This window comes from Pollicipes pollicipes, unplaced genomic scaffold (assembly GCF_011947565.3).
Source record: "Pollicipes pollicipes isolate AB1234 unplaced genomic scaffold, Ppol_2.1 Scaffold_1600;HRSCAF=1878_pilon_pilon_pilon, whole genome shotgun sequence".
Classification (NCBI taxonomy): Eukaryota; Metazoa; Arthropoda; class Thecostraca; order Pollicipedomorpha; family Pollicipedidae; genus Pollicipes; species Pollicipes pollicipes.
In genome coordinates, this window is record NW_023595962.1 from 12,731,123 (window position 1) to 12,755,005 (window position 23,883).

A 23,883-nucleotide genomic window follows, 5' to 3' on the forward strand; every position below is an offset into this window, starting at 1 on the left:
CATACACAACATTCACATCTTCCGTCATTCGGGATCAAAACCATCCAAGTCCAGGTGGTAAGCACACTCAGATCACCTTTCCTAACCAGTTATATATCGGTGTGATCTAGGCGAATGTGAAATAGGTATGCCTTGCGCAAAAATGTGGTGAATCAGATCCACGTGAACCCGAACGTCTTTAATCGCTACATGTTAACATGACTACACCGACCTAATGTGAAACATTGGTCAAACAACATATCTGGAAACAGGGCATGTAATATTTGTCGGGCAGATATTACGCCAAGGCATATCAATTTTTCTCTTCCTTGCAAAATATGAAGCATCCGACAATCACTCTGTAAATGTTCACAACATCAAATTTATCAGCTAATTATAAGAGCATGCAATCCATCATCTCACAAACAGGTTTACCCTCTCACAATCCTTCTGCCGTCACATTGCAAGGACTTCAAAACATGGAACGTGAAATTTATGGAACACTGGAAAACCGCAAGTTTGTACACGCATTTACCCAGAATACCTCGACGAAACCTTCCGCCGGATACGCTACCGCCTATCGACCGAGGACGCGACGCTCTGCAGCCTTTGACCGCGTGCCACCTTCGCTAGCCGAGACGGATCGTTGTGCGGCCATCGTAGCGAGTTCTTCGGCGTCGTGGTCTCTTCTGGCTCTTCTGGGCGCGTTTCAGCACTTTCGGCCCCGGTCTCACGAACATGCGCTTCCAAAAGCTGCTGGTGCTGGTTGCGTTCCGCGGCACCGCGACCTCAAACTGACGAATGAGGTTTGACAGTTTTGAGGTCGGCTTGGTTCCATTCAGGTTGTGCTTTGATTCTTCCATTGGCGTTGGTTGCGACTCACTGGCGTTCTGCTTGCTCTTGGGCACGATGGCTGGGTTTTGACCGGGAAGTCCTGAAAAGGAAATGCGTTGGTCGAGGCACGTCGGAGATATGTGTTGTACATGGCGCGGATGCCTCGTTGCAGAAGAAGTGGGGTGCATGTGCATGCATATATATATATATATATATATATATATATATATAATTTTGGCATATTCTACTAACTTATTACTCATCTTTGTTTCTGCCAGGTGCAGGTGCAGGTGGCACGAGAGAAGCTCCAAGTGAAACGCTGCCACTTGTGCTTCTCTCCTCCGGACATACAGCTACTGCGACACACCCTGGTTGCATAGCCCACAAGTGTCATTCACCGAATAGAGTGTCGCGTGCCATGCCAGAGCCATGAAGGTACTGATATCACAAGACATGTCCTGGAAGGTATGCACCTTCCAATCTACCTTGCCACGTTAGACCTGGCAGGTACAGAATGTCTTATCAAGGAGGCTTTAACAATTGTTACTGAATAGCAAGGATTTCTTCCACAGAGCACACAAAGTACCTCAAAGTCAAAAGCCATTCCTTCAGGATTGCGCTCTCATCACCGCCCACCACCATGGACGTGTGCGGGCATGATGCGCCAGAAATGCACCTGTGACGAACATGGCTCGTCTGTTGACCCCAAGCTCGGTTAACGTTGGCCCTGCTGTGGCCTTTGGCAGGGACTTTGTCGACGTGTTTTTTCCCTGCGATAAAAAATGCCGTCTTAAACTTCAGAACATTGAAACATGATTAAATTATTGCTTTATTGCAAAACCAACGAATGTTTTCCTTCTGCTTTTGAGTCATAATCAACCGCTTGCAATCGGTTGCAAAATAGTCGTGCATGCATCTGGCCGGAGTCATGCACGCGCCTGGCCGGAATCTGGCCGGAATCTGTCGCACGCGGTCTGTGTCCCGATACTGGTGCATGAGATTCATCCACGAAAACTAATGGCTCTCCCGACGATAGGCGTACCTGGCATGCGCCTTTAATTGTTGTCAAAAAGCGAGATGAGACAGCTAATAGTCACGCTGTCTGTGTGTGCCAAAATTAATTTTATGTTGCATTGCACGTATTACTCGGGCTCAGCCAAACCAGAAGCAAAGAGCTGCAGAGCCTGGTAAACAATTTCTTGTAGAAACAAGGCACAGCTAGTTCACAGGAATATGGAACTATGACTGGGTGTATATATGTTTGTCGAAAACCCGAGCCATCCATTTCAGTCTGCTTGGCAGAATGTCTGAAATAAGCAACAATTTTTTAAAAAACTATATATGAATTTAGGAAATGCAGTATGACAACTATGTGAACTTCAATGCAAGCAATATATATATATATATATATATATATATATAAATATACATATATATGAACAGTTTGTATCTAGATGTCAAGGTTAAAGGGGAAAATCACCTAACTTTTCCGGAAAATTTTCCCTCGTACGTGCTCTCCTCTCAGCCGCCATGAAAAGCTCGGCGCTCTCCGCCTGACTTGCCCGTTTTGACGTCATTGGTAGCGGCTGACGTCTTTCCGTCAGGTGACCCGTCTGCACATGTTCTGTTGGTGCCTGGTGTGTTGTCATTGGTGGCGGCTGATGTATTTCCATGAGCTGGCCCGTCTGGACAAGTTCTGTTGATGCTGGGGGCTGTACTGGCGCCGACTGCCTCGTCCTTGCCAGAGGCTACCTCGGCCCCCGTGACGCTGTCAGGATGGGCTCCTGTGGCTGTGCCGTTGGAGGCCATCTGGGAGGAGAACATCTGCTGATGACATCAGTGCGAAAACCATGTACAAACTGGTCCCCTCCCGTATATATCGCTGTTGATCATACCACCTTTCCGTTGATGAATTTGGGCTTAGGCCTCAACTTCACTCACCGCTGACACTGAAATGCTGATACTGAATGCTTGGACTTAATGTTCCAAATGTTCTAGAAGTTAACCCAAAGGCAGGTCTCCGAGGCACTCCCAGGCCGGCGGCGGCTACAATTAATTCCGGCAATACCACGCACCCGCGGCGGCCGTTTCGCCACAGTGAACACCACGATTTAGGCGGCCACCAAAATCAAGTTCTAAAAAATAGCAGTTAATCAGTACTCGTAAAATAATAAACATAAAACAGCATCGAGAAAACTAAACAAAACTAAGCAAACAAAGACGAACAAAACCTAAATGAAACAAAATCAGACCAACCGCACGCACGCATAGACACATACACACACATATACATGTACGTATATATATATATATATATATATATATATATATATATATATATATATATTATATATATATATATACACAAACAAACAGAACTAAATAAATAAAGTGAGATAATAATGCTTAAAGGAATTGACGACCGATGTCCAGGCTGCGTTACAACACTGTGAAATACGGAATGAAGCTGAGCGCCCTCACGAACCAAATGAAAATGACAGTCTGTGAGCTACATTGTGATTGTGATTTCGATTGGGCCCTGTGAGATGTCTTACCTCTGGCTGTGTCGTTCTTGAGGGCCGAGACTCAATTGAGTCATTCCTCCCTTTCAACGACAATCCCAATTCTGGGTCTGCGATGTCCTCAGCTGAAACCGATCTAGGACTCGTGACGTTATCTGTCGTCTTAACCGGCGCCGATTCCCGAAGGGTGACGTCATCTGACGTGTCCTCTGATGGCTGTGTTTGATTGGTCGCTTCGCGCGGTGCACGAGGTGGCGGCAGAAAAGCATGGTTGGTGGCGGCACGGGCCGGCTTGTGTGGAGCACCGCTAATTTCAGAAGACACCGGAGGCACAGTAGTCGGCAGCCCACCAGATCGCGTCTCCTCATCACGAGTTGCATTTAAAGTGATGCTTATGTTCGTCTGACTGCTTGCAGCTCTGACGCCTGCATGGAACGGAGCGAGAGTGTTTCAAACTAGCCCGAAGCTCGCATGTGGGTGGGAAACGGCGTCGTTGCACACGTGTTGACTCGACGACCGTCTAGTGCCGTGAAAATCCGGGAGGTAAGACATGCCAAATGGATTAACACTACATCGACTTCGGGTGCACCTAACCACATGCACCAGACACATGAAGAAGCCTGCTCAGCGTGCATTCCTTCGAGCTGAGCCCAGATTCAGCATGCGAGCATGCGGACATACAAACGTGTGAACATTGAACATGTGAACATTGAGCGTGTGAATATTAAACATGTGAACATCGATCATGTGTACACTCGTTCAGCATGCATACCTCTGAACTGAGCCCAAACTGAACATATGGTCATGCAGATATGTGAGCAATGAACATGTGAACGCTCGTTCAGCATGCACACCTCTGAGCTATGAGCCCAAAGCCGCATGCGTTCATGCCATTCATAATTTTTGGTACAGCTCTCGAAGTAAGGAGGCGTGCAGCATATTGAGATCCTCTCAGGCGCGGTGGGAATCTCCCAGCTGTGACCTTTTAACCTTAACTGCGCACCATTATATTCAACTCATCCTCATCAGCGTGCATCATCACCTTACGTCGCAAGTTCCATGCGCACGAAAAACATGAAACCTTGTCCGAACCTGGTCCGCACGCGGAGTGGACCGGGCGGTCAAAACCTGGTCCGCACGCGGAGTGGACCGGGCGGTCAAAACCTGGTCCGCACGCGGACCAGTTGGCAGCCCTCACCACCATCGCTGCCGACGGACGAGAGACCGGTTTGATCAGCTACTCACCGTTGCCAATCACAGCAGCCGCCACCAGCCACCAGCCAGCCACTAGCGAAGCGGTAACCATAGCAACGGCGGCTCGCCGCGAACGCCACGCGGCGCAGAATGCCCTGCGGCCTTTGCAGCGGCGGGCGGCCGGGCGGCGCGGCCACGCGCGGCCCCAGGACAGCAGGCACCAGCGCTTTAGCCCAGCACTGGGTGCGGTTTGCGAAGGCTGGATTTTCGGCCGCTCTACGATGCCCTGCCGAATCTCTCATAGGCTGTATTTCAGACCGCGTTGAAGGCCATATTTGACATATTTCGTACTCGTTCGCCAGGCCAGATGATGCAAAATGTACGCCATTGTAGACCGTTTGAATCGAGCTAGGAGGTCTGACATTTGAACTTTACTGCGCACGATTGCATTTGTGATGGATGGTTTTGCTGTAGCCATGTCAGTGCAACCTCACTGCTTGCATGCATTATGTGTGTGTGCAGGACCGGTGCATGCATGCAGGAATGATGCTGACTGATGTATGATAGGTGATTATGTTAGCCTCTGGTCTAATAAGGGGGGTGTGGTCGATGCAACCCCCCCCCCCCCTTTAAGCATCCCCGAGGATACCTCTCAGGCATATCATGCAATGACACCCAAATGCTCAATAGCCTACGGGCATCCCTTGCACGTGTTTTGACACAAAAATGTCCCTATCATTTCTGATTCGAAGCAGCGGCGGTTTTTGAGCGAGACTGCACGGCGATATACGACCGGCGCGGCCGGCGGACGGAACCGGCAACGGCGCGCAGGGCGGGGCCGACATTGTTACATTAATGGGGCTACACGTTATCAATATATGATCAAAAGGCATAAAACGATGCTTGATAGTACTCAGAGTGTGACAAGGAGCACGCCTGTTTATATCTCGTGGCGCTATGAGGTGTGGTCCTTGCATATGAGGATGCTAACTTGAAAAATTCGACTTCGAAAAATTTGACATTGGGCGGGGCATATGGGATGAATTATTGACATCGACGCATGCGATTTATTACCAAGTGCGAGATATCGTTAAGACCAATCTAATGGTGTTTTCTCCCAAGCTTTATTTCTTACTGTGGAAACGGTAGGTGGGTAGCATCATCCCCTCCCCCCCCCCCCGCCCACCCACCCAATCAGTCGCGTTAGGAAAAACAGCACTTCAGGGCGATGGTTAAACCACGGCTACTGGATCTAGGTTAAACGGTGTCAGTATGCGGGCTGCTTGCAGAAACCACTGCTTATGGACTTTTTGCGCCTCTCGCGTGCGCTCTCAGCTTCAGTGACTTCAAAGCGAAGTATTCGTGCGATTGAGCAGCAGCTTGCAGTTACCTTAATTGTCGAGCTGACTGCAGGTGGAAGACGCGGCAGCATGCACCGGCGCCGATGTGTTTCGAATGGTTTCGTTGCAGAGGTAACTACATCGTTAGCAGAAGTTGACTGGAGTCTTGCATGTAGCGGCATCTATTCAAAGCAGGAAAGCTATAGTACATATGCATATGCTACGATAACACGCCAATGCGTTCAAATACCAAGCACCCGCCTTCCATATTTCGTTGATCTCCGGAGGCTATGTCCAGCGGTTGCTGTCCTTTTTCCACCCTTTCTCTTCCCCAAACGCAATCGTTTCTTGCATTATTGTCATATCTTCGTCCAGTTGCGATGCTTCCTTGTGTATGCATGTTTTAGCGGACTTTGTTAACACCTCTAACAGAACCCCTTTGAAGCGGTTTAGCGCACCGTCAGACGCTAGTATGTTGGCTGGGTCGGGGTCTTCGCCCATGGTCGACGATTTGATGAGAGAGATGCGACCAAGGAGAGATAAGACATTTAGGGCGTGGGCGTAGTTCCACAAAATGAGTTAGGTAGTGAGCAATAAAAATTACACAAACCACCACTCAAAATACACTAACAAACGGGTTTCTCTCCGCATTTCGGCCTGCTGTCTTTCCAAAGTTGGCGGCCTGAAGTCCGAAGTCCAAGCGGGGAGGGAGGAGGAGAAGGGGGCTGGAGCCCCCAACTTCATAGAAAACTGCACACCTGGTTTAGAGGTAGTCCTGCGGCCACGTAGCAGCTGCCCGCAGAGTCGTACCTCACTTGCGGACCCTCCATGGGGTTTTGTGCGGATGCTCGCGTTGGACTGGGCGGGACTGTATAGTATGGTATTTTGGTTTTAAGAGGCACGTCGACTGCAGCAGTCATTTTGCGGGGCGGTGGCGTAGCACTGCATGATATGACATGACATGAAATGGTATGGCATGGCGTGGCGTGGCGTGGCGTGGCGTGGCGTGGCGTGGCGTGGACAGGGTAGCTGCAAGCAGTACAAAGCAGGACAGGGTAGCTGCAAGCTATACCTATCATTTACAACCAATAGATCCAGATACAAAAAGGGCCGGTTGCGGCGTCGCCACACTGGGTGAGCTAAGGCCCTTAAATGGTACGTGGCCATCAAGATAGATACATAGCTGCTACAGCTGCTATTTTTGAGATTCTGAATACTTGTGCAGACCCACAACCCAAATTTGAGAACCCGTGCCCGCCCCACAAGGAACTTTTCTGAGTACTCTGTTGAGCCCGCAAGTCTAAATTCAACTATTTCGCCTATTTTACATCACATCCAAGTCATGTATGCACAAACCAATGTGTGACGAAGTCGTATCAGTTCATTAACAACAGGAATAGCCAGAAAAGGACACTCATAAACGTTATACGCGTTTAATTACGCCAAACCCGTTTTCTATAAAACCGTTTTTGGTAAACGGCTCAGGCAACCTCGGCTTAGACAAAAGCTACACATTCATCCAAAGCAGAAGTACAGGCTTAACACTTAGCCATCCCTGTGCTAAGATACAAAGTTTCCACTTCTCCGCAGCGGAAGCGTATCGTGCGGGGTGAGGCAAGATCTGACACACAAAAAACTCCACCTTCGGGTAGTCTCCCCACCTCCACAAACTCCACCTGACGCACTAGGTAGTTGCAGGAGGGGGAGGGAGAGGGGAGGCTACAGTCAAAATGGTCATGAATAGGGTTCAGCACATTTTGGCCTCGAGGGTGCGTTAACATAGGCCCGGGTAGTCGGTCGAATACCTTTGGAAAGTCGAAATTGTTGCCCAATACCTCCGCATTGGGGAACAATTCAGCACACATCGAACGTACATGGTTGAGAGCGCCAGTATCATGCGACGTTCGACGGCTGTATCTTTCGGAGCCTGCAATATCGACCTTCATCTGACTCTTGACACCCCACGGCGGGGCAGGCCTTCGGGACCTTGGCATCGCCTCTGCCAGAACGACCACGCCGACCGGTGGTACTCCTGGGGTAGACAAAGTGGCCGGGAAAGCGGGGCTAATGGCTGTAAGATTGGGTCTAATGGCCTCATGCCTTAATGATGCGGACATGCAAGCAGCGTCAGAGTGGTCCATTGCAATAACGCAGGCCAACAACTATGTCTTGTCATTATTTCCGGCTTCGAAACTGCAACCGATTTGATTTTGAGTTTTGAATCAAAGATTGATCGCTTTTTGGCATAATGGCTATCGAAAGCAATACAAATTGACATGTAACACATTCATGAATACGGAAAAACAATTGCATCAAGATGCAAGTTGGAATCGGTAGGATATATAAGCTAGTTTCAATACAATCGCTAATTAGTAACTGTGTTCCTAAAGATGCTATTATTTCATTACGTCATGGAAACGTTTCCACGACGCTAGAGTGTGGTCAGACTGGCCGTGTCAGAATTGGCCCTGTAGCGGACAGGCTGACTCAGTTGCAGTACTTAAACCCAGTTTGTTAAACCCTAAACCGGGAGTTTGCGTGCTAAATGGTGCGTGTAAACTGCATAGGATAAAATTACATGTGCATGTTTTTGTCCTTTTCTTGTCATGTCCTTGCCTGTCTCTCCATGATTTTAATGCTTTATTTCAATCCGCACACGTGGGGCGTAGGTGTGTGTGGGGGCAACCCAGTTCTGCCAAACATGTATTATGGAGTTCACATTTAATGACGGCAGCTGGCCATTCATAATTGGTACGTAAGAATTTTCTCCCTGTTTTCTAAAGTTCTGATAGGGAGAACTGAGTTCCTGAACATAAAACCCTATATTGCGTGATAAATATATTGCGTACGGATAATTTTAGAAGGCTTTGGATTTAAAGTTAAACACGGTACGTTCAACCAGAACACAAGTATTTTTTCCCGGCTGCTCAGCTGGCTCTGACCATTCTACTAGTCATCATGTCTTTGAGTGTATGTTACAGGACATAATATCAATACGAGTGCAACCAGGTTACGCCTTGGTTTGCATGGTGGTGAATTTGACACCACTGTTGCGGAGCTTAAGATAATACACTGGTTTATTTTGAAGCTGATGTATTTGTGTGTCAATGAACTCTTTTGTTGATGAAATTACCCCCTTGATGAAAAATTCAGAAATGAATCTAGAATTGTGCGCCACATCTCACTGTCATCGATGACACAAGTGAAAACATGAATCAGTTTCGAGAGCGAATGGTACGGATATACATAAATATATATATGCAATAGGACGATCTGATAGTTAAGAAAAGCGACATAGCTGACAATACAAATAAAAGAAATATGCCATCAGGGGAAAAACACCACGGGAAAAGTTGAAACACATGCGCATACGCTCGTCCGTTCAATTCACACCCATGTCAACGTCACCTTGCGGCGCATCGCAACACCACAAGTGAGTCGCGCCGTCCGCCATGTCGGCAACTCTGACGTGGGAGTTTGGGCAGCGTTTTGATGTCATGCAAACTTTTCATGACGTAATGAAACAATGGCGTAATGAGCACCAGGTGTTCTACTTCGCGAGCTGGAAGCGAAAGTAGGTGAAATTTTGTTATTTAGGGCATTTTTGCGCCTGAAATGTATTCATAGTCACGACTGAGCATTTCCCATTATATAATATGCTTGCCTATATATCTTCAAACGTGAAGCAGCCCCTGTAATGCAGGCGCCACCGCTGCTGAACGCCAGGTGTGTGACGCACACCCTGTGAATTTTAGGATGAACCAAGGGTTGCAGATTCATTCAGATTTATATATGGAATTAAGTGTGAATAGCTATGTTACTGGCAGAGGCGCAACGAGATGCTGAAAATAGTACCGGTGAAAGGTAAAATGGGACCTAGATAAGACGGTGGTATTAGTCATATTCCTCGGAGAAACCAGGAAAATGGAGATGTACTTGGGTTGATATTTCGGCAACATGCCTTTATCGAAACAAAAGCAGAAGTGAAAGTTCCATTTCCGCTATTGTTTCGACAAAGACATGTGGCCGAAATATCAACCGAACTATATGTCGATTCTCCTGGTTTTTCCGAGGAATAAGGTTAGTAACACTGCATTTGAAAAAAAAAATGTGAAAAATGTTCCTCGCTAATGCACTGAACAGCTGGCGTAAAACGAGACGTAATACACACTGCTAGATTTCTTACATGCTTTCTTTTGTTTTCACGTGATACCAGTGTACGGTTTCCAGTTTTGAGCTTCAAATAATAGATATACGTCTATTAAAATTACGCCTGGCTTGTGGGTACGCTGGCCAAATGGTGGCCATTCGTTGCGCATTACTATCAAGGGAGAACATCTAGCAGGTTCTTGGATATGTAAGCACGAGCCTAATTCACGAAATTTGATGAGATGCGGATTCCCAACCGCCACATCTCATTTGTGATTCGAGGAAAGGCTAGGACAAAAATATAGTACAGCGCTTCATGTTAATGATAACTTGTGCCCGGCCGGGAGCTCTAAGACAATGGCACCCGGCCGTGCGGGAAATAGACCTCCAACTGTAATCTGATGTGATGATGATGATAATGATGATGATGATGATGTGATCTGAGGTGATCTCCAGCTTCCAGACACCGCGCGAGAAAAAAGATACCGTTGTGCAGGTGTCGAATCATCACGAATGCATACAACATTTCTGACCTTAGGTGAAATGTGAGGTCACCAGAGGTTTGGAAAAAACAGTGTAATTGATCGATGCGGTATAAACATATGTTAAACATCGATATTAATATTTAGGGAAGCAAGCGTTAAGGCTGTCGGTGGTCCATTCCGATCACGTTTGTTCGCGACAAGGGTTAGATCAGGCCAGGTCATCGCTCAAAATTGGTCTACCAGTAGCCTGCAGAAAACGATGTTTTTTTCCACAAAGCGCTTCTAAGTTTATTTCATTGGGTGAAGCTGTGGGACAAAAGTATCCCAGACCACAATGCCATTTTAGGCCGACCTAAAGGTCAGCTGACGTCAACTTAGGTCAACTTTATAAACCATCCACATGACAAAACTGATCAGCTTACCGGGTCTAAGTGTTTTTCTGTAGTCAGAAATAAGTGTTAGCCGGGTCTAAATGTCCAGTGCAGTTTTTTCTGATCAGAACTAATGTGTTGTACAATGTACATCTACAGGCACTCAAGTTCATGTAGGTCTTGTATACAATACACATAGCCCCTCGACGTTTGCCAGTGTATTTGTGACAAACTGAGAACAGGCACATTGGTACATGAAAGTATGCGTCACCAGCTTTACAAACACGATAAAGGAATGGTTACACCGGTCGTACACGCGCATATGACCTCTCCGCTACTGACAACAGAGGTACCTGACCCTGGTATGCCCTCATGTGATCTTGGATGTCCGCACGTGACCTTTTGTGACCTCATTATGGATTAGAATGAGTACACATATTTCAGTAAAATATATGATTCCTGCGCACAAACTTAGCTAATAAAATTGTCTCATAACCTGGGCCAGTACTATGTGTTCTGTGGTATGATTAGTGTTGCACGTGTGAACCAGTTTTTTTCTTCATATACAAATGCCAAAAGGACAGAAAATACGTGCGCATACGCATTTTTGACGAAAAATAGCAAAAAAGTATTCCACCTAAAGTCACTGACCTCACCTGCTTGTAACAATCGGGATAATACGCTTATGCCTGTTTTAAATCGTTGTCCAAGATGCATCAGTTTTTGTTTATTGGAGGAGCGTAATTTCAAAACGTGAGTTGTGCAGGGGTGGGGGAGGGCTGAAAAGTGGAAAATGACTCAACGCACCACAAAGTTACGCCCATAAACGGGCTCCTACCTAGATTTTGCTCACTATCTTCTCAAAGTTGGGAGTGTGGGGAGTCCAGTTTAGGCGCTGAAGCACCTCTCCCTTCCCCAGCTGAAAAGGAAAATCCACTCTTGATTTAGTATATCTTTCTGGTCCTCTCACGGGACTAGTACTAATATCCTCCCGTCAGCAAAGACAAGGCTATGCAGTGCAGTTTCAGTTTATTGTCATCTCGTTTGCTTCGGAACGTTGTCTTATCGACAAAATATCAAATGATTCTACCTTTACCGAGAAATGCTAAATCTATTTATGACAATGATTGAAATAATATTTTATCGTTCAGACTTAAGACTCGTAGATCACAGAAATGTGCCACTTGGCCAACATTCACAGACATAACAAGAGCAAGTGCTGTAACACTAAAAATGCAACATTGCTTCTAAAAACGCAACCATGCTTGTAAAACGCAACAATGCTTCGAAAAACGTAACAATGCTTCTAAAAAGGTAACAATGCCAGTAACAATTGGTGCATTGCCAAAGAGCATACGCATTTGGCGCAAATGCGATGTTCGACAATTTGACCTCCATAACAGGGCCAAACAAGTAGGTATCAACCGATATTCTGCACATTAGCCACTGGCTCCTTAAGTTCGCTAACGATGTGAGCACATCAGCACGCGAGTCGCCACAGCTTAAAATCATGTCAGCTCACGAGCCCTTCTCAACTTCCATCAGTTACAACCAATAGCAGAACACTGTGTAGGTAAAGACATAGGTAAATGAACACTGTACTCGCTCTCGGTCTGGAGGTACATGGCGACAGGTGTGACGTCACCCTTGTTTAGCCTGGAGCAACATGGCGGCAGGTGTGACGTCACCCTCGTTCGGTCCGGGGCCGCGTCCGTCACCTAGTCTTCTGCATCAGGTGTTTCGTCAGGTATACGATGTTGGTGTCGACGAAGTCAGCCAGGTTTGTCCGCTCAAACGGCTCCACCTTCTGAGTCTGCGTGTGCCACACGAGAATCTGAAACGATAACAATCCGTGGGAAACAGTTCCAGGCGCGTAGTTTCGGAAAACGAGCTGGGAGGGGGGGGGGGCTGTTCAATGAAAACAGGCGTAATGTATCTTAAAAAGCCAACGTACGGGTTCCTCCACAAACTTGGTCGACTTTCTTCTAAAAAATTAGGGACTGGAGGTCACGCCGGAGACGGGGGTACCTCAACGGAAAACTGCACCCCTTACCGGTTTAATGAACCAGTTCAGCAAAGCAGCCAACCAGCTTATTGATCAGCTTCACCCCAGCTTGCCATCCTAGACGCATGGGGGTCACCTTCACGACATGCCATGTGATCCGACACACGCCGGGTTGACCCACGCTAGCCTATAGACCTTGCTTCCACCGCTCGAATGGCTCGCTACGTGTTCAACCGTGCTAGCTGCCGTGTATTGACCCAGCTAGACACGACCTGCTCATGCTTTGGCCACGGCAATGGGCATTGGTCAATGCCGCGGCCACCAGCGGGATGGCACTGGCTTAAGGATCCGCATGGGGAACCTGCGTACCAAACCTGCGACCTGCATACCTGCGAGCAGTTGTTAGCCAGGGGTTCCAGCTCATCCCTGCCAATGTTCAGAGCCTTCAGAAACCCATCCTCCTCGTACCCAGCCTTGTAGGGCATCTCCGCCTCAGGGTTCTGTCGGAAAAAAAAATCATGATATGGATGGCGCATGGCTATTATAGGTTACTTAAACCTATTGGGATTCTATTGGGAAGGTAACAAATACCAAAAGAGGACTCTATTGGGGAAGTGACAAGTACCAAAAGAGGACTCCATTGGGGAGGTAACAAGTACAAGAAGAGGATTCCGTTGGCGAAGTAACAAGTACCAGAAGGGGATTCTGTTGGCGAGGTAACAAGAATGAAAAGAGGTGAACAAGATCTTGAAGTTAATGGCGCACACTGCTTCCAATCCATATTTCATATTTGTGCGGAGGGGAGCAGGATGGGAGCGGGAGCACGGGGAGGGGGGTGTCAGGAGAGCAATGCCTGATAAGAGGCATGACGGCAAGTTCGCATCGGGATAGGAATGTGGAAGAGAATCGTGAACGTAACAGGACAGAACAAATTAATCATACCAGAGCGCTGTACAGACCGTCAGCTTTTCTCTGGTGTTTTACCTCCACCAAACAGAGGTCGCTCTTTCCAACGGCTGCCTCATGTCTGACTCTTATCGCCGAGGAGCAAGCTCAATGACCCCGTGAACTCCGGGCAGCGCGCTCAGTGACCCCGTGAGCGCTGGGGCGCGCGCTCCGTCACCCCGCGGGTGCTGGGCTGAGAGCTCAGTGACCCCATGAGCGCTGAGAAGCAAGCTTTGTGACCCCGTGAGCGCTTGGCATCGAGCTAAGTGACCCCATGAGCGCTGGGTAGCGAGCTCAGTGACCCCGTGAGCACCGGGCAGCGAGCTCAGTGAACCCTTGAGTGCTGGGGAGCGAGCTCAGTAACCACGTAAGTGCTGGGCGACAATCTCAGTGACCCTTTGAGTGCTGGGGAGCGAGGTCAGTGACCCAGTGAGTGTTGGGCAGCAAGGTCTGTCACCTCGTGAGCGCTGGGCAGCCGGCAGCCATACCGTTCAACCCAGGGCACCAGTGACGTCACGTTCTGCACGCAAATGAAGCTTTGCGGCCATGTCACCGGGCGCCAGCAATCCTTGGAGCTTCTTTTTGAGGTTATCAGTCGGTTGATCTGGTTTTAAAACGCGGCGCTCTGCTCTGCTGCCGCGGCCGTGACTTGTATGATGCAGCGCAGTGCTGCACCACTGGCGCGAGATTCCCATCTACATGGGAAGTCCGTTGCAGGCACGCAGGTCACAGAGGCGTGGGTCTTCAGACTTGAGCAGTCACTCTGCTGCAGCACGCTGGCTGCTCAAAACACCCCTAAGTCTGCTGTTTCTGGAATCACTGTGACGCCTTTTGAGGGTCTACTCCTTGAACAACTCGATTGTGACGCCTTTTTGAGGGTTCACTCTCTGAATAACTCCCTGGGGAGAAATCTTTCTCAGTGTGGCCGTCAGGGGTGCTCGGAGAGGCGGCCCCGGGCCGGGCGGAGGCCGCCCACTAACCCGCCCGCAAGATTGCGGCCAGGGCGGTGGCGGGATGCCCTTCTTTCTGCCACTCAGCAGTCATTAGTTTCGATGACTGAGGTGTCTGCTCGAGGCGCCGCGGGTGGGACGGTGTCGAATTTAAACACTGGTTGCAGTGTACGTACTAGTTTTTGCAGTTGTTTGATACCTGCGGCATCCGTTACACGGGGGAAGGAAAACGTCATGAATTTTGTCTTCCGTTTGTACTGTGTTATTTAAGCTTTTGGGGAAAAATTGCTTGTACTCTACTATTTGACCACATTACTGTACTATTTGACCGTCCTACAGCACTATTTAACCACATTTGACCGTTTTACCTGCAGTTCTTCCTCTGTTTTCATGCATAGAATTCTTCTCCCCACGACTTGTTCTTACACTCACATTACATTCTGGTTATGTTTCACATCAGTCCACGCGCTCAAATTTAGCTACTTTGCGCATTCTGCTATTCATCGCGTCCGTGGAAAAGTTTTCCACGCTTCATGGGCGCACAGCTCTTCGTTGCATTCCCTGAGTATGACACTAGCATGTCGGGTATACACATGGAACGAAGCAAGGCGTTCAGTTGTATGATGCTTCGGCGAAAGTAGCATTTCCCACTGATTTGGGGCACTTCCCCGTAAGTGTTTGTACGGTGATGGGTACTGTAGACATCAACACTGATGTCTGGCAGCGGTTTATCATTATTCAACACAAAAATCGCAATATATCATGGTATGTCGCAGGGTCGAAGTTTCGCGAAGGGAGTTGAGGGGAAGGGTGGGGGCGGGGGCTGAACCGTGAAAATAAAGAAATATACTTTAGAAATTCGCCAGAAAGCGGTCGCCCTCCGGAATTGTCCAACTTTTCTCTCAAAGTTGGGTGGTGGTGCTAGAGCTTCCAAGTTGGAGCGGGGCAGGGCCGGAGCTCTCCCAATGGAAGAGTAAACTACACCCATCTCATGTCGTCAAAACAATGCTAGGTTTGGATAGATGCGACTTTTGCCATCAAACGAGCTATGAGCATTACATACATATGACCATATCATACTATATCACTACTACGTAACTAGCGCGCGTTACTAGAACAATATTGCGTTTCTAGTGCGCGTGCCTGGACGCGCCTCTGCGGCCGACCGCCGGAGGCGGCGGCCGACCCACTGCCGCTGCCAACGGTCACCGAGACGCCTGTCGACTGATGCCGGTGAGATCGCGCGTATATCACAATATAGCACTTCCAGTGAACAACCATTTGCTCAACAACAATTAGGAACGTTAGCCCTAGCCTCATAGGATGTGGGGGGGGGGGGGGGATGGGGTTGATGCGATCTCCCACAAGGTTATCTAAGACCACCTCCTATGAATGTTGAGCAATCGCGCCCAAATTTTTGGTAGCCTATGGAGACTCCATAGCGCGCGTTTTTACCGAAAACACGCGTCACTAGCATTTCTGATTTCGCAGCAGCGGCGCTTTTTGAACACCACACGGCGATCTACGACCTGCGCCGGTGGCCGGCGGCAACGGACCGTGCCGCCGAGCGCGCGCGGCAGGCCGATATTGTTAGATTAACGGAGCCACATATCACAGAGATGCTCTTAAACACGTACAAATATACACCATAATACCCAAGATTGAACACAAACACGCCCGAGTATGCTTCGCGTCGCTACGACGCATGGTGCTGGGCATGTGAGCATGCAAAGACGAGAGAGAAATTTCGATTTTCGGCCGGAAAATTCGGCTTTTGACCTGGCCTAATGGGCCAATTAGTGACCTCGCAACATAACAGTTATTACCAGCCACGAGATCTGGTTAAAACCAACCTACTGATATTTTCCGCTAAACACTACCTTAGGAAACGGCAGGGGGGTCACATCGACCCGATATCAGACCGCGTTGTGAAAAACCGTAAATCAGGGCGAGGGTTAATCCTCAAAAGCACTTACAAAGCTCTTCGAAAAGGAAATTATACCCATAACAGGAGATCACATGCGACATTCGAGACCAGTCGGTCAAAGGATATTGGAGATTGATCAGATAGATACCCAGTACGTTACAATAAACTGGGAATGATAGGGATTGTCTAAATGTAGTGTAAATAACTGGCAGTTAATGAATTTAGTGGATAGCGCTCGCAATATCTGTGTACTCGCCACTGTATTACTGTATCACCCCCAGTGATATCACTGTATGACTACATCACCCACAGTGATATCGCTGAATCACCGTGCCACACACAGTGATATCACTGTATCACCGTATCACCCCCAGCGATATCAATGCATCACTGTTTACTCTCGCTCTTCATTACTGCGGACTACAACAGCATGACAAGTCTACCCCACGTTTGAAGACGATGAGGAGCTGCCACGGCTGAGCAACGCTCACTTTTTCGCGCTGGTTGAACGAAAGGGAACAGAAACACAGCTGACACCGGATCCCGTTCTCAGAGCCTGACGTTCTCAGCCGATCCGTCCTAGACATGGAGTCCCGGTACTGGGTCAAGTCACCGCTAACGATGTGGACCCTTTTTCTCTTTTTTGGGAAGGCGGGGGAGGACAGCCGCTGCGCCGTGACGGCAAATTGTCTGAGAAGGTGAGAAGAGGCGGCGCCACGAGTCTCACCACGTGGTGACGTGCAACGCTTCATGTTTTTTTCCGTGGTAAATATTGGCGTTAAGTCGTGAGCCCAATCATGAGCGGCTATGAAAACTAACTAACCGACAGCGGGCGACCTTGACCGCAGACCGAGCGTTGGTCGACGCTTGTAGCCGTTTGAGGGTGCTGATTACAGAGGTGGTACATGATTAGTATGAATGTGTCATCACTCGCACATAGAAACACAGTTAGCTGCAGAGAACCTGTCTTTGCTGTGCACCGGAGATGAGTTTATTGCGAAGGAGGCCTCATTATTCAGCACAAAGTTTGCATCCAGCTCGGGAGAAAATTCCTACATGCTTACGTGACCCACCCAGAATGTTTACTGGACCCGACCTTGCTGGCGTATTCCCAGCAAACAGGCCTCAGGCTGCGTCTATGTGCTGCAAAAATGAAATGCTGTATATAATAAATAACTGAACACATATATGGAAACTAAAATCACGTGAACCTTGCTGTTGCTATGGGAATTGCATGGTAGCAGCCTGACGTGCTTCTAACGGCAGGCTTGCTACCTGGATTGCTTCACCGCCAGTGTGGAACGTCACCTGGCAGCCTGGGATGTATGCGATGTTCCACACCGACTCCCTCAGCCCACCGCCGACCACAGACAAGGACTTTGGGCACAAGCTTCCGTAATTAGAATGTTCCGAGAGGAGCCGTGTGAAACATGTCAACAAAAACACACGCACCTAACCGCTGCCTTGGGAATTCCGCGCTGGGAATCCAGCATGCTTTTAACGGCAGGCATGCTATCCCGACGGCTTCCAAGCCCGCGGGAACCGTCTCGTCGCAGCCGAAGCCGCAGGGCGTCGTTGTCTTGTTCCTAATGGTGCATTCTAGTCATGCAAGCTTGTGCCCAAAGTTTTATCTGTGATCCATGGTGGGCTGGGAGAGCTGCCGTTGAGTGGAAAGGGGCTGCCGTTTTCGGGTCTCTGCTGCCGTCGGATGCGTTTCTTTTTCGTGTTTTATCAAATCGCCTCTCCCCTCTTCCACTTAACACGCACGCACGCACGCACGCACGCACGCACGCACGCGCGCGCACGCACGCACGCACGCACGCACGCACGCACCACCACACACACACACACACACACACACACACACACACACACACACACACACACACACACACACACACACACACACACCACCCACCACCACCACCAGCAAACGTCCCGTTCCTCTGAGCGTTTTGAAATTATGTGATGTTGCATGATCATCAAACAATCCAAAACGTATAACGAGGGGCGGAGCCAGTGGCCTAAACCAATTAGAGACAGCGAGATCGTCCTGCGTTTCCCGGAAGTGCCTGATGTGACCGCTGCATGGCGAAGCGCTGAGAAAGATTTTTCAGGTAAACATCGAAGCACGCCACTGACCATAGCCCATTAGTAAAATCCAAAAGCCATTCTTTTAGCTCCCAGCAGACGAGATAGCTCTGTTTGAATAATCTGTTTCAGACAAGTGGTTATGCTAGCAAGTCTTCCAAAGGTTTTGATCGTCCTAGTGGACAATTTTGATTATCGTCCTAACGAACAAAGGTTATTATCGCCCTAGAATGTTATTATCGTTCTAGCGGACAAATGTTTTTATCGTCCTACGAGATTTCAATGGATAATTTCACTTGGTTATCGGGAGGTGTTTAGGGTCTCTACAGATCTTACAACATTGAAATGGGCCCTTTTACAAGCGCACCTAGCTTAGTACTTATTTCTTGTGTCCCTACCCAATACTAAAACGTTTACTTTCCGTCATATCGCCGGTCACAGCCAAACAGGTAAAAACTTCACCGTCTGTAAACCTTACATGCATCCATTATTGGGATTTCACATGGCGAAGTATCTGGCAGAACATAAGATTACTGGAACCAAAATCAGGCTGTTTGTTATCTCATACGATGATGGCGCATCAGAACAGTTTCGGTGTAGCTACGGCATAGGAAGGATTTTCCGTGATTAGCCCTGCTATTAAGGAACCAATAAAACACATACGAGTATCAATAATAAACAGCTACAACGTTGAGAGAAAAAAAAACAGCTCTGACGATTACTGGTGAATCAAAGAATGTATGGTGTGATCCAAGCCATCGTTGCATCCATTTTCATGCCGCGATAAATCCCAGCTATGCTGTTTTCCCATGTCTGCTCATTTATTTCAAATCCTTTTTACTTTTCTGTATTCAAAAATTTCTTGAAAAGGTCATGCCTCTCTGTGGCATGAGCATGGGTTGTGCGAGCTGCACGCATCCCCGGATGTTCATTTTTGTTTAAATAAACGTAATTTGCACCCCATGTTTGCCTAGATGCCAGGGCTGAGCAGCTACTCAATTGTGAATTTCGGGTTGCGTTAGCTCACGAAGACTTAAGCCTGCTGAAAAACGATTGGTCAGTGGGGACTCTAGAATTCAGAACCCGTGTGGAATATTCTGCCTTCATGGTAACTAACATCGGGTAGGTAATGTCAGTTTGCGAAGGATTTCATTCGTTACTTGAATATAGGCTGCTTGGAAGGGCCTCGACAATAAAGATTGAAAAGGAAGACATGGCGGCATTGGTGTTCCTCATTGGCTTTAATGGTTATAATCAAAGTTACAGTAATGACATAATCCCGATTTTTATTAACCAGTATAGTACCGTGGCTTTATAGTAATCATATCACTTACAGCAATTACAGCAATTACGTTAACTCTGTAATAGATGGTGTGGGAGTTGATTGTGGGACTGTCATCGAATAATTTTGGCCAGACGAGACTCAGATCGCTTTACCAGATAGGTTATTTTTTGACACAGCTCTCACGTACAATTTAGCGAAGTTCCGATGAAACTTGGAAACTGTCCTCAGCTGATAGCACTCATCACTATCGTTTTCACCCGCATTATCTCCATCTGACATCACTCATTCAACCTCCCAGTACTTTGGAGGGAATAGCATTGACTCACAAGTCGTGGACAGCTTGCATGCTGCAAAGGCGGACTTCAAGCGACAACAGTATATGCCAGCAAAGAAGAAAGGTAGCGGGGAGCGGAACGGCGAGAGAGAGAGAGAGAGAGAGAGGAGAGAGAGAGAGAGAGAGAGAGAGAGAGAGAGAGAGAGGAGAGAGAGAGAGGAGAGAGAGAGAGAGAGAGAGGAGAGAGGAGATCGAGAGAGAGAGAGAGAGAGGAGAGAGAGAGAGAGAGAGAGAGAGAGACCAAAAACACGCTCAAACACTTGCAAAAGAAGACCATTATTTGAGCATCCAACAGAGTACCCATCACATTAAACGACCCACGGAAGATGACACATTCACGTTATCATAGCAGTGCAGTGTCCTAACCTGTCGCAGCCAGTCCACACTGACGGCGAAGCCAGCCATGTCCATGGGGAACTTGCGACCGCCGATCCAGCCGTCGAAGAAGGCGACCACGCGGCCGTCCTTGACGACTGGCGAACTGACGCCTTGCCGGGACACCAGGCCCACTGGGAAAACCGACACGCGTCGCGTGCGCTGCAGCTGCCGCCAAACGCAAGAGCAGAGGTCAGTCAAGGGCGCGCCAAGGGCACGCAAGGACACGTGCCGCCAGCTGACGCACGCAGCGGCAAAGGTGCTGTCGACCGGCTGACATTTAGGGATTTCATTTGGGGATAACAGCGCTTCCACGCCGAAGGAACACCACATTCGGTATCTTTGTGGGTTGGGCCTACAAACCAGCCATTATTAATGCATGTTGTACAACATTAACGACATTGAGATAACAAAAAAAGAACACAACATCCGTGTGTTGGCCCCGATAGATTTTTTATAAAAAAACTGTATGCTTTGGGGTTTTGTGTCCTGTAAGTCCACGCAGTGACATCAACATGTCTACTGATCAAGATCATGATGTCCCATGCTCTCGTGAAAACGAGACATCCAATGCCCACATCGCAGGATTGGGTTACGTACAACGGCTGAGTTTTAGCCGTAGTACGCTGGGTTAGCAAGGTTTAATGAGCGGTGTGGGGCCACCTCGGCGTTTTACGCCTGGACCTTACGACCCTCTTCTGAGCATCAGCTTTGTAGACTTTTACCATACGATTGCGAGCCTCATGTTGTAACGATACGAACCATCGAGATTTGCGCCCCTTCCCTGTGTGCTGTGTGACGTAAAGTGTGATGTCTCACACCACACTTTTCTCGTGCCGTCATTCGGTCGTAAACCGCGCCAGAGGCTAACGCCATAAGGCTAACGCCTCATCCTAACTCTTCGAGAAGACTACGACAACGAAGGGTTATCGAGCAGAGCGAACTACGAGCCATTTTTACAACACTGTCGGCAACAAAATCACAACAGCATCACTGCTACACCTCCGAGATAAGAGCATGGCTTCTCTTTTGATGGTGACTTGCGGCTACCGTCACAATCAATAGGTGTTTTTTGGGCGTGGAAGCTGGGCTTAAAACGAATCTGACGCCGGAAAGGACGTGAGTGAAGAACAAAAATGTTTTTGTAAACGATATTTATCCGTCGCGATGGCTCAGGTGGTTAGGGCGGCCGTCTTCCGATCCACCCACCCGTGATGGGGTGGGATCGAGTCGCTTTGGGCGCCCGCTATTTTCCAGACATGGCCTGCGGCCGGTGGCAGCGGTCGTTTTAACGGTCAGTTGACGTCCGAGGGTAGGACAGACTGTGCCGAATATTGCGGCACGCTTAACTTTCGCCGCCAAATTCCGCCGCTGATCCGGACTTTCACGATCAAATGGTGGGGGTCAGAGGTCACACAACAAGCACGGCCAAGGGTGAGCTTTGATCCCAGAAATCCATCCATTCAAAATGTTCAGATTAAATATTTGAAGAACCCGCGAAATCCAAAAAATAAATATCAAAAACATTTTTAAAAATTAAAAATTGACACCCTCCGCCTGTCTTTCCGCCATCTGCGAGGCGGAAGGACAGACAGAAGGTGTCCATGAAAGGACGCGAGCGAAGCCATCCGTCGCACAAGCGTCCGCTGCACCGCCAGCAGCAGAGAGTGGCACAGACCAAAGGCTCGTTGATTTCTGGCATTTGCCGTCAAGAACTCGGCCCGCTCCGAAAGGTTTCATGAATCTACGTCAAGCCACTGGCAATAACCGCTCGTGCCGCGACGGGCACGGGGCGGCTTTTTTAGGAGCACTGCTTGGCGGTCCACGGCCGGCGCGGGCGAGGGGCGGTGACCGGCGATCCCGTGAACCGGCCGCGGTGGGCCAACATTGTCACATAAACCAAGCTAATGCATCAAAATGCACTCTTTAAGCATATGCGACTATACACCGTTGTACTCAGAATTTAACAAGAAGCAAGCCTGTATCGGCTTCGTGTCGCTACGAGGCATGGTGTTGGGAATGTAAACATGCAAACTGAAAGTTCGATTTTAGGGGAAATTCGGCCTTTGCCCAAGCACGATGGGTCACTTGTCGGCCTAGCAGCACGACAATTATGACCAATCGCGAGATCATGTTGAGACCAATCCACTGGTTTCCGCTCAGCCCTATCTCGCTTAGGCCAATGCCAGGGAAGGGGTTCGCATCGGCCCCTCAATAAGTCTGCGTTAAGAAAAACGGGGAATCAGGACGATGGTCTAATGTGTGTTGCATCAGGCAGAGAGTGGAAGCATAACGCCCGAAAAAAGTGCTACGTGATTTATGGATAGCTCCCGTTTTAAGATGTGCTTAACGTACATTGCCGAGTAAAACCTAGCTCGAATCGCAAATTGTGGATCGTTTCTACCCAGTAGGAGCTGCATCTCCTCCGTTCCAAAATGTGATGGAGACAAAGACAGAGACAGCGAACAGTTCTGTATCAGGCGTAATTCCGCAACAGCTTCTTCTCCGCAGCAACTTGCCTTCAGAGCATCCTGATTCATAATGCAGTAGCACTCTGCAGCGTCCTTAGCTCCTCAGCTAAAACGGCCACAACTCTACGGAGGTCCCACCTCTACAGAGAACTCTCATCTACAGCGGGTCTCACCTCTACAACGGCCCCACCTCTACAGCATCCTCACCTCTACAGCGGCCTTTCCTCTACAGCGGCCTCACCTCTACAGCGGTCTCACCTCTACAGCGCCCCCACCTCTACAGCAGCCTCACCTCTACAGCGGCCTCACCTCGGGGAACAACCGGATGTCGTACGTGTTGTCGTCGTCGGCAAAGTAGACCACGCCGTCGGTGGCGTGCTGTCGCACCCAGCGCAAGCCCGTGTTGCGGTTCGACACCCCGCGAGGCACGCGCCCCCAGTGGGGCTGCGCCCGCATCTCCTCCGGCAGCTTGCCTGCCGACAGCCGGCGCGCGCTGATAGACGCACTACGAAGTCGGGGCGTGGCGAGGGCGTGGCGTGGGCGGACAGGGCTTGACTCGTGCGGGTAACCCCATTCATTACATAATACTACGCACACCACACGCCGCCAGGTGGGTATCGCGGCAA

General features: G+C 48.9%; 2 protein-coding genes across 2 annotated transcripts in view; both read right to left on the reverse strand.

Moving 5' to 3' along the window:
* Positions 1 to 543: 543 nt before the first annotated feature.
* Positions 544 to 4,663, reverse strand: LOC119094224 (uncharacterized). Its single transcript, XM_037217302.1, has 4 exons — positions 4,581 to 4,663; positions 3,369 to 3,760; positions 2,376 to 2,622; positions 544 to 913 (listed from the first exon to the last, which is right to left on the reverse strand). Exons 1-4 carry the CDS (start codon positions 4,639 to 4,641, stop codon positions 609 to 611), a joined length of 1,005 nt encoding a protein of 334 aa, XP_037073197.1. The 5' UTR covers positions 4,642 to 4,663; the 3' UTR covers positions 544 to 608.
* A 7,221-nt stretch (positions 4,664 to 11,884) lies between these two features.
* Positions 11,885 to 23,883, reverse strand: part of LOC119091983 (galactosylgalactosylxylosylprotein 3-beta-glucuronosyltransferase P) — a 28,905-nt gene continuing 16,906 nt past the window's right edge. The window contains exons 3-6 of the mRNA XM_037214930.1: positions 23,567 to 23,730; positions 20,778 to 20,954; positions 13,269 to 13,379; positions 11,885 to 12,708 (exon numbers count right to left, since the gene is read on the reverse strand). Of these exons, the coding sequence (XP_037070825.1) occupies positions 12,589 to 12,708; positions 13,269 to 13,379; positions 20,778 to 20,954; positions 23,567 to 23,730 (572 nt within the window). The 3' untranslated portion in view covers positions 11,885 to 12,588. The remainder of the gene's footprint in view (positions 12,709 to 13,268; positions 13,380 to 20,777; positions 20,955 to 23,566; positions 23,731 to 23,883) is intronic.

Coding starts and splice junctions, on each gene's coding strand:
- LOC119094224 (XM_037217302.1), bottom strand. CDS start 4,641: ATGGTTACCGCTTCGCTAGTGGCTGGCTGGTGGCTGGTGGCGGCTGCT. Junction 2,623..3,368: donor CAAGAACGACACAGCCAGAG/GTAAGACATCTC, acceptor TTCTCCTCCCAG/ATGGCCTCCAACGGCACAGC. Junction 914..2,375: donor TACCAATGACGTCAAAACGG/GCAAGTCAGGCG, acceptor TTTCCTTTTCAG/GACTTCCCGGTCAAAACCCA.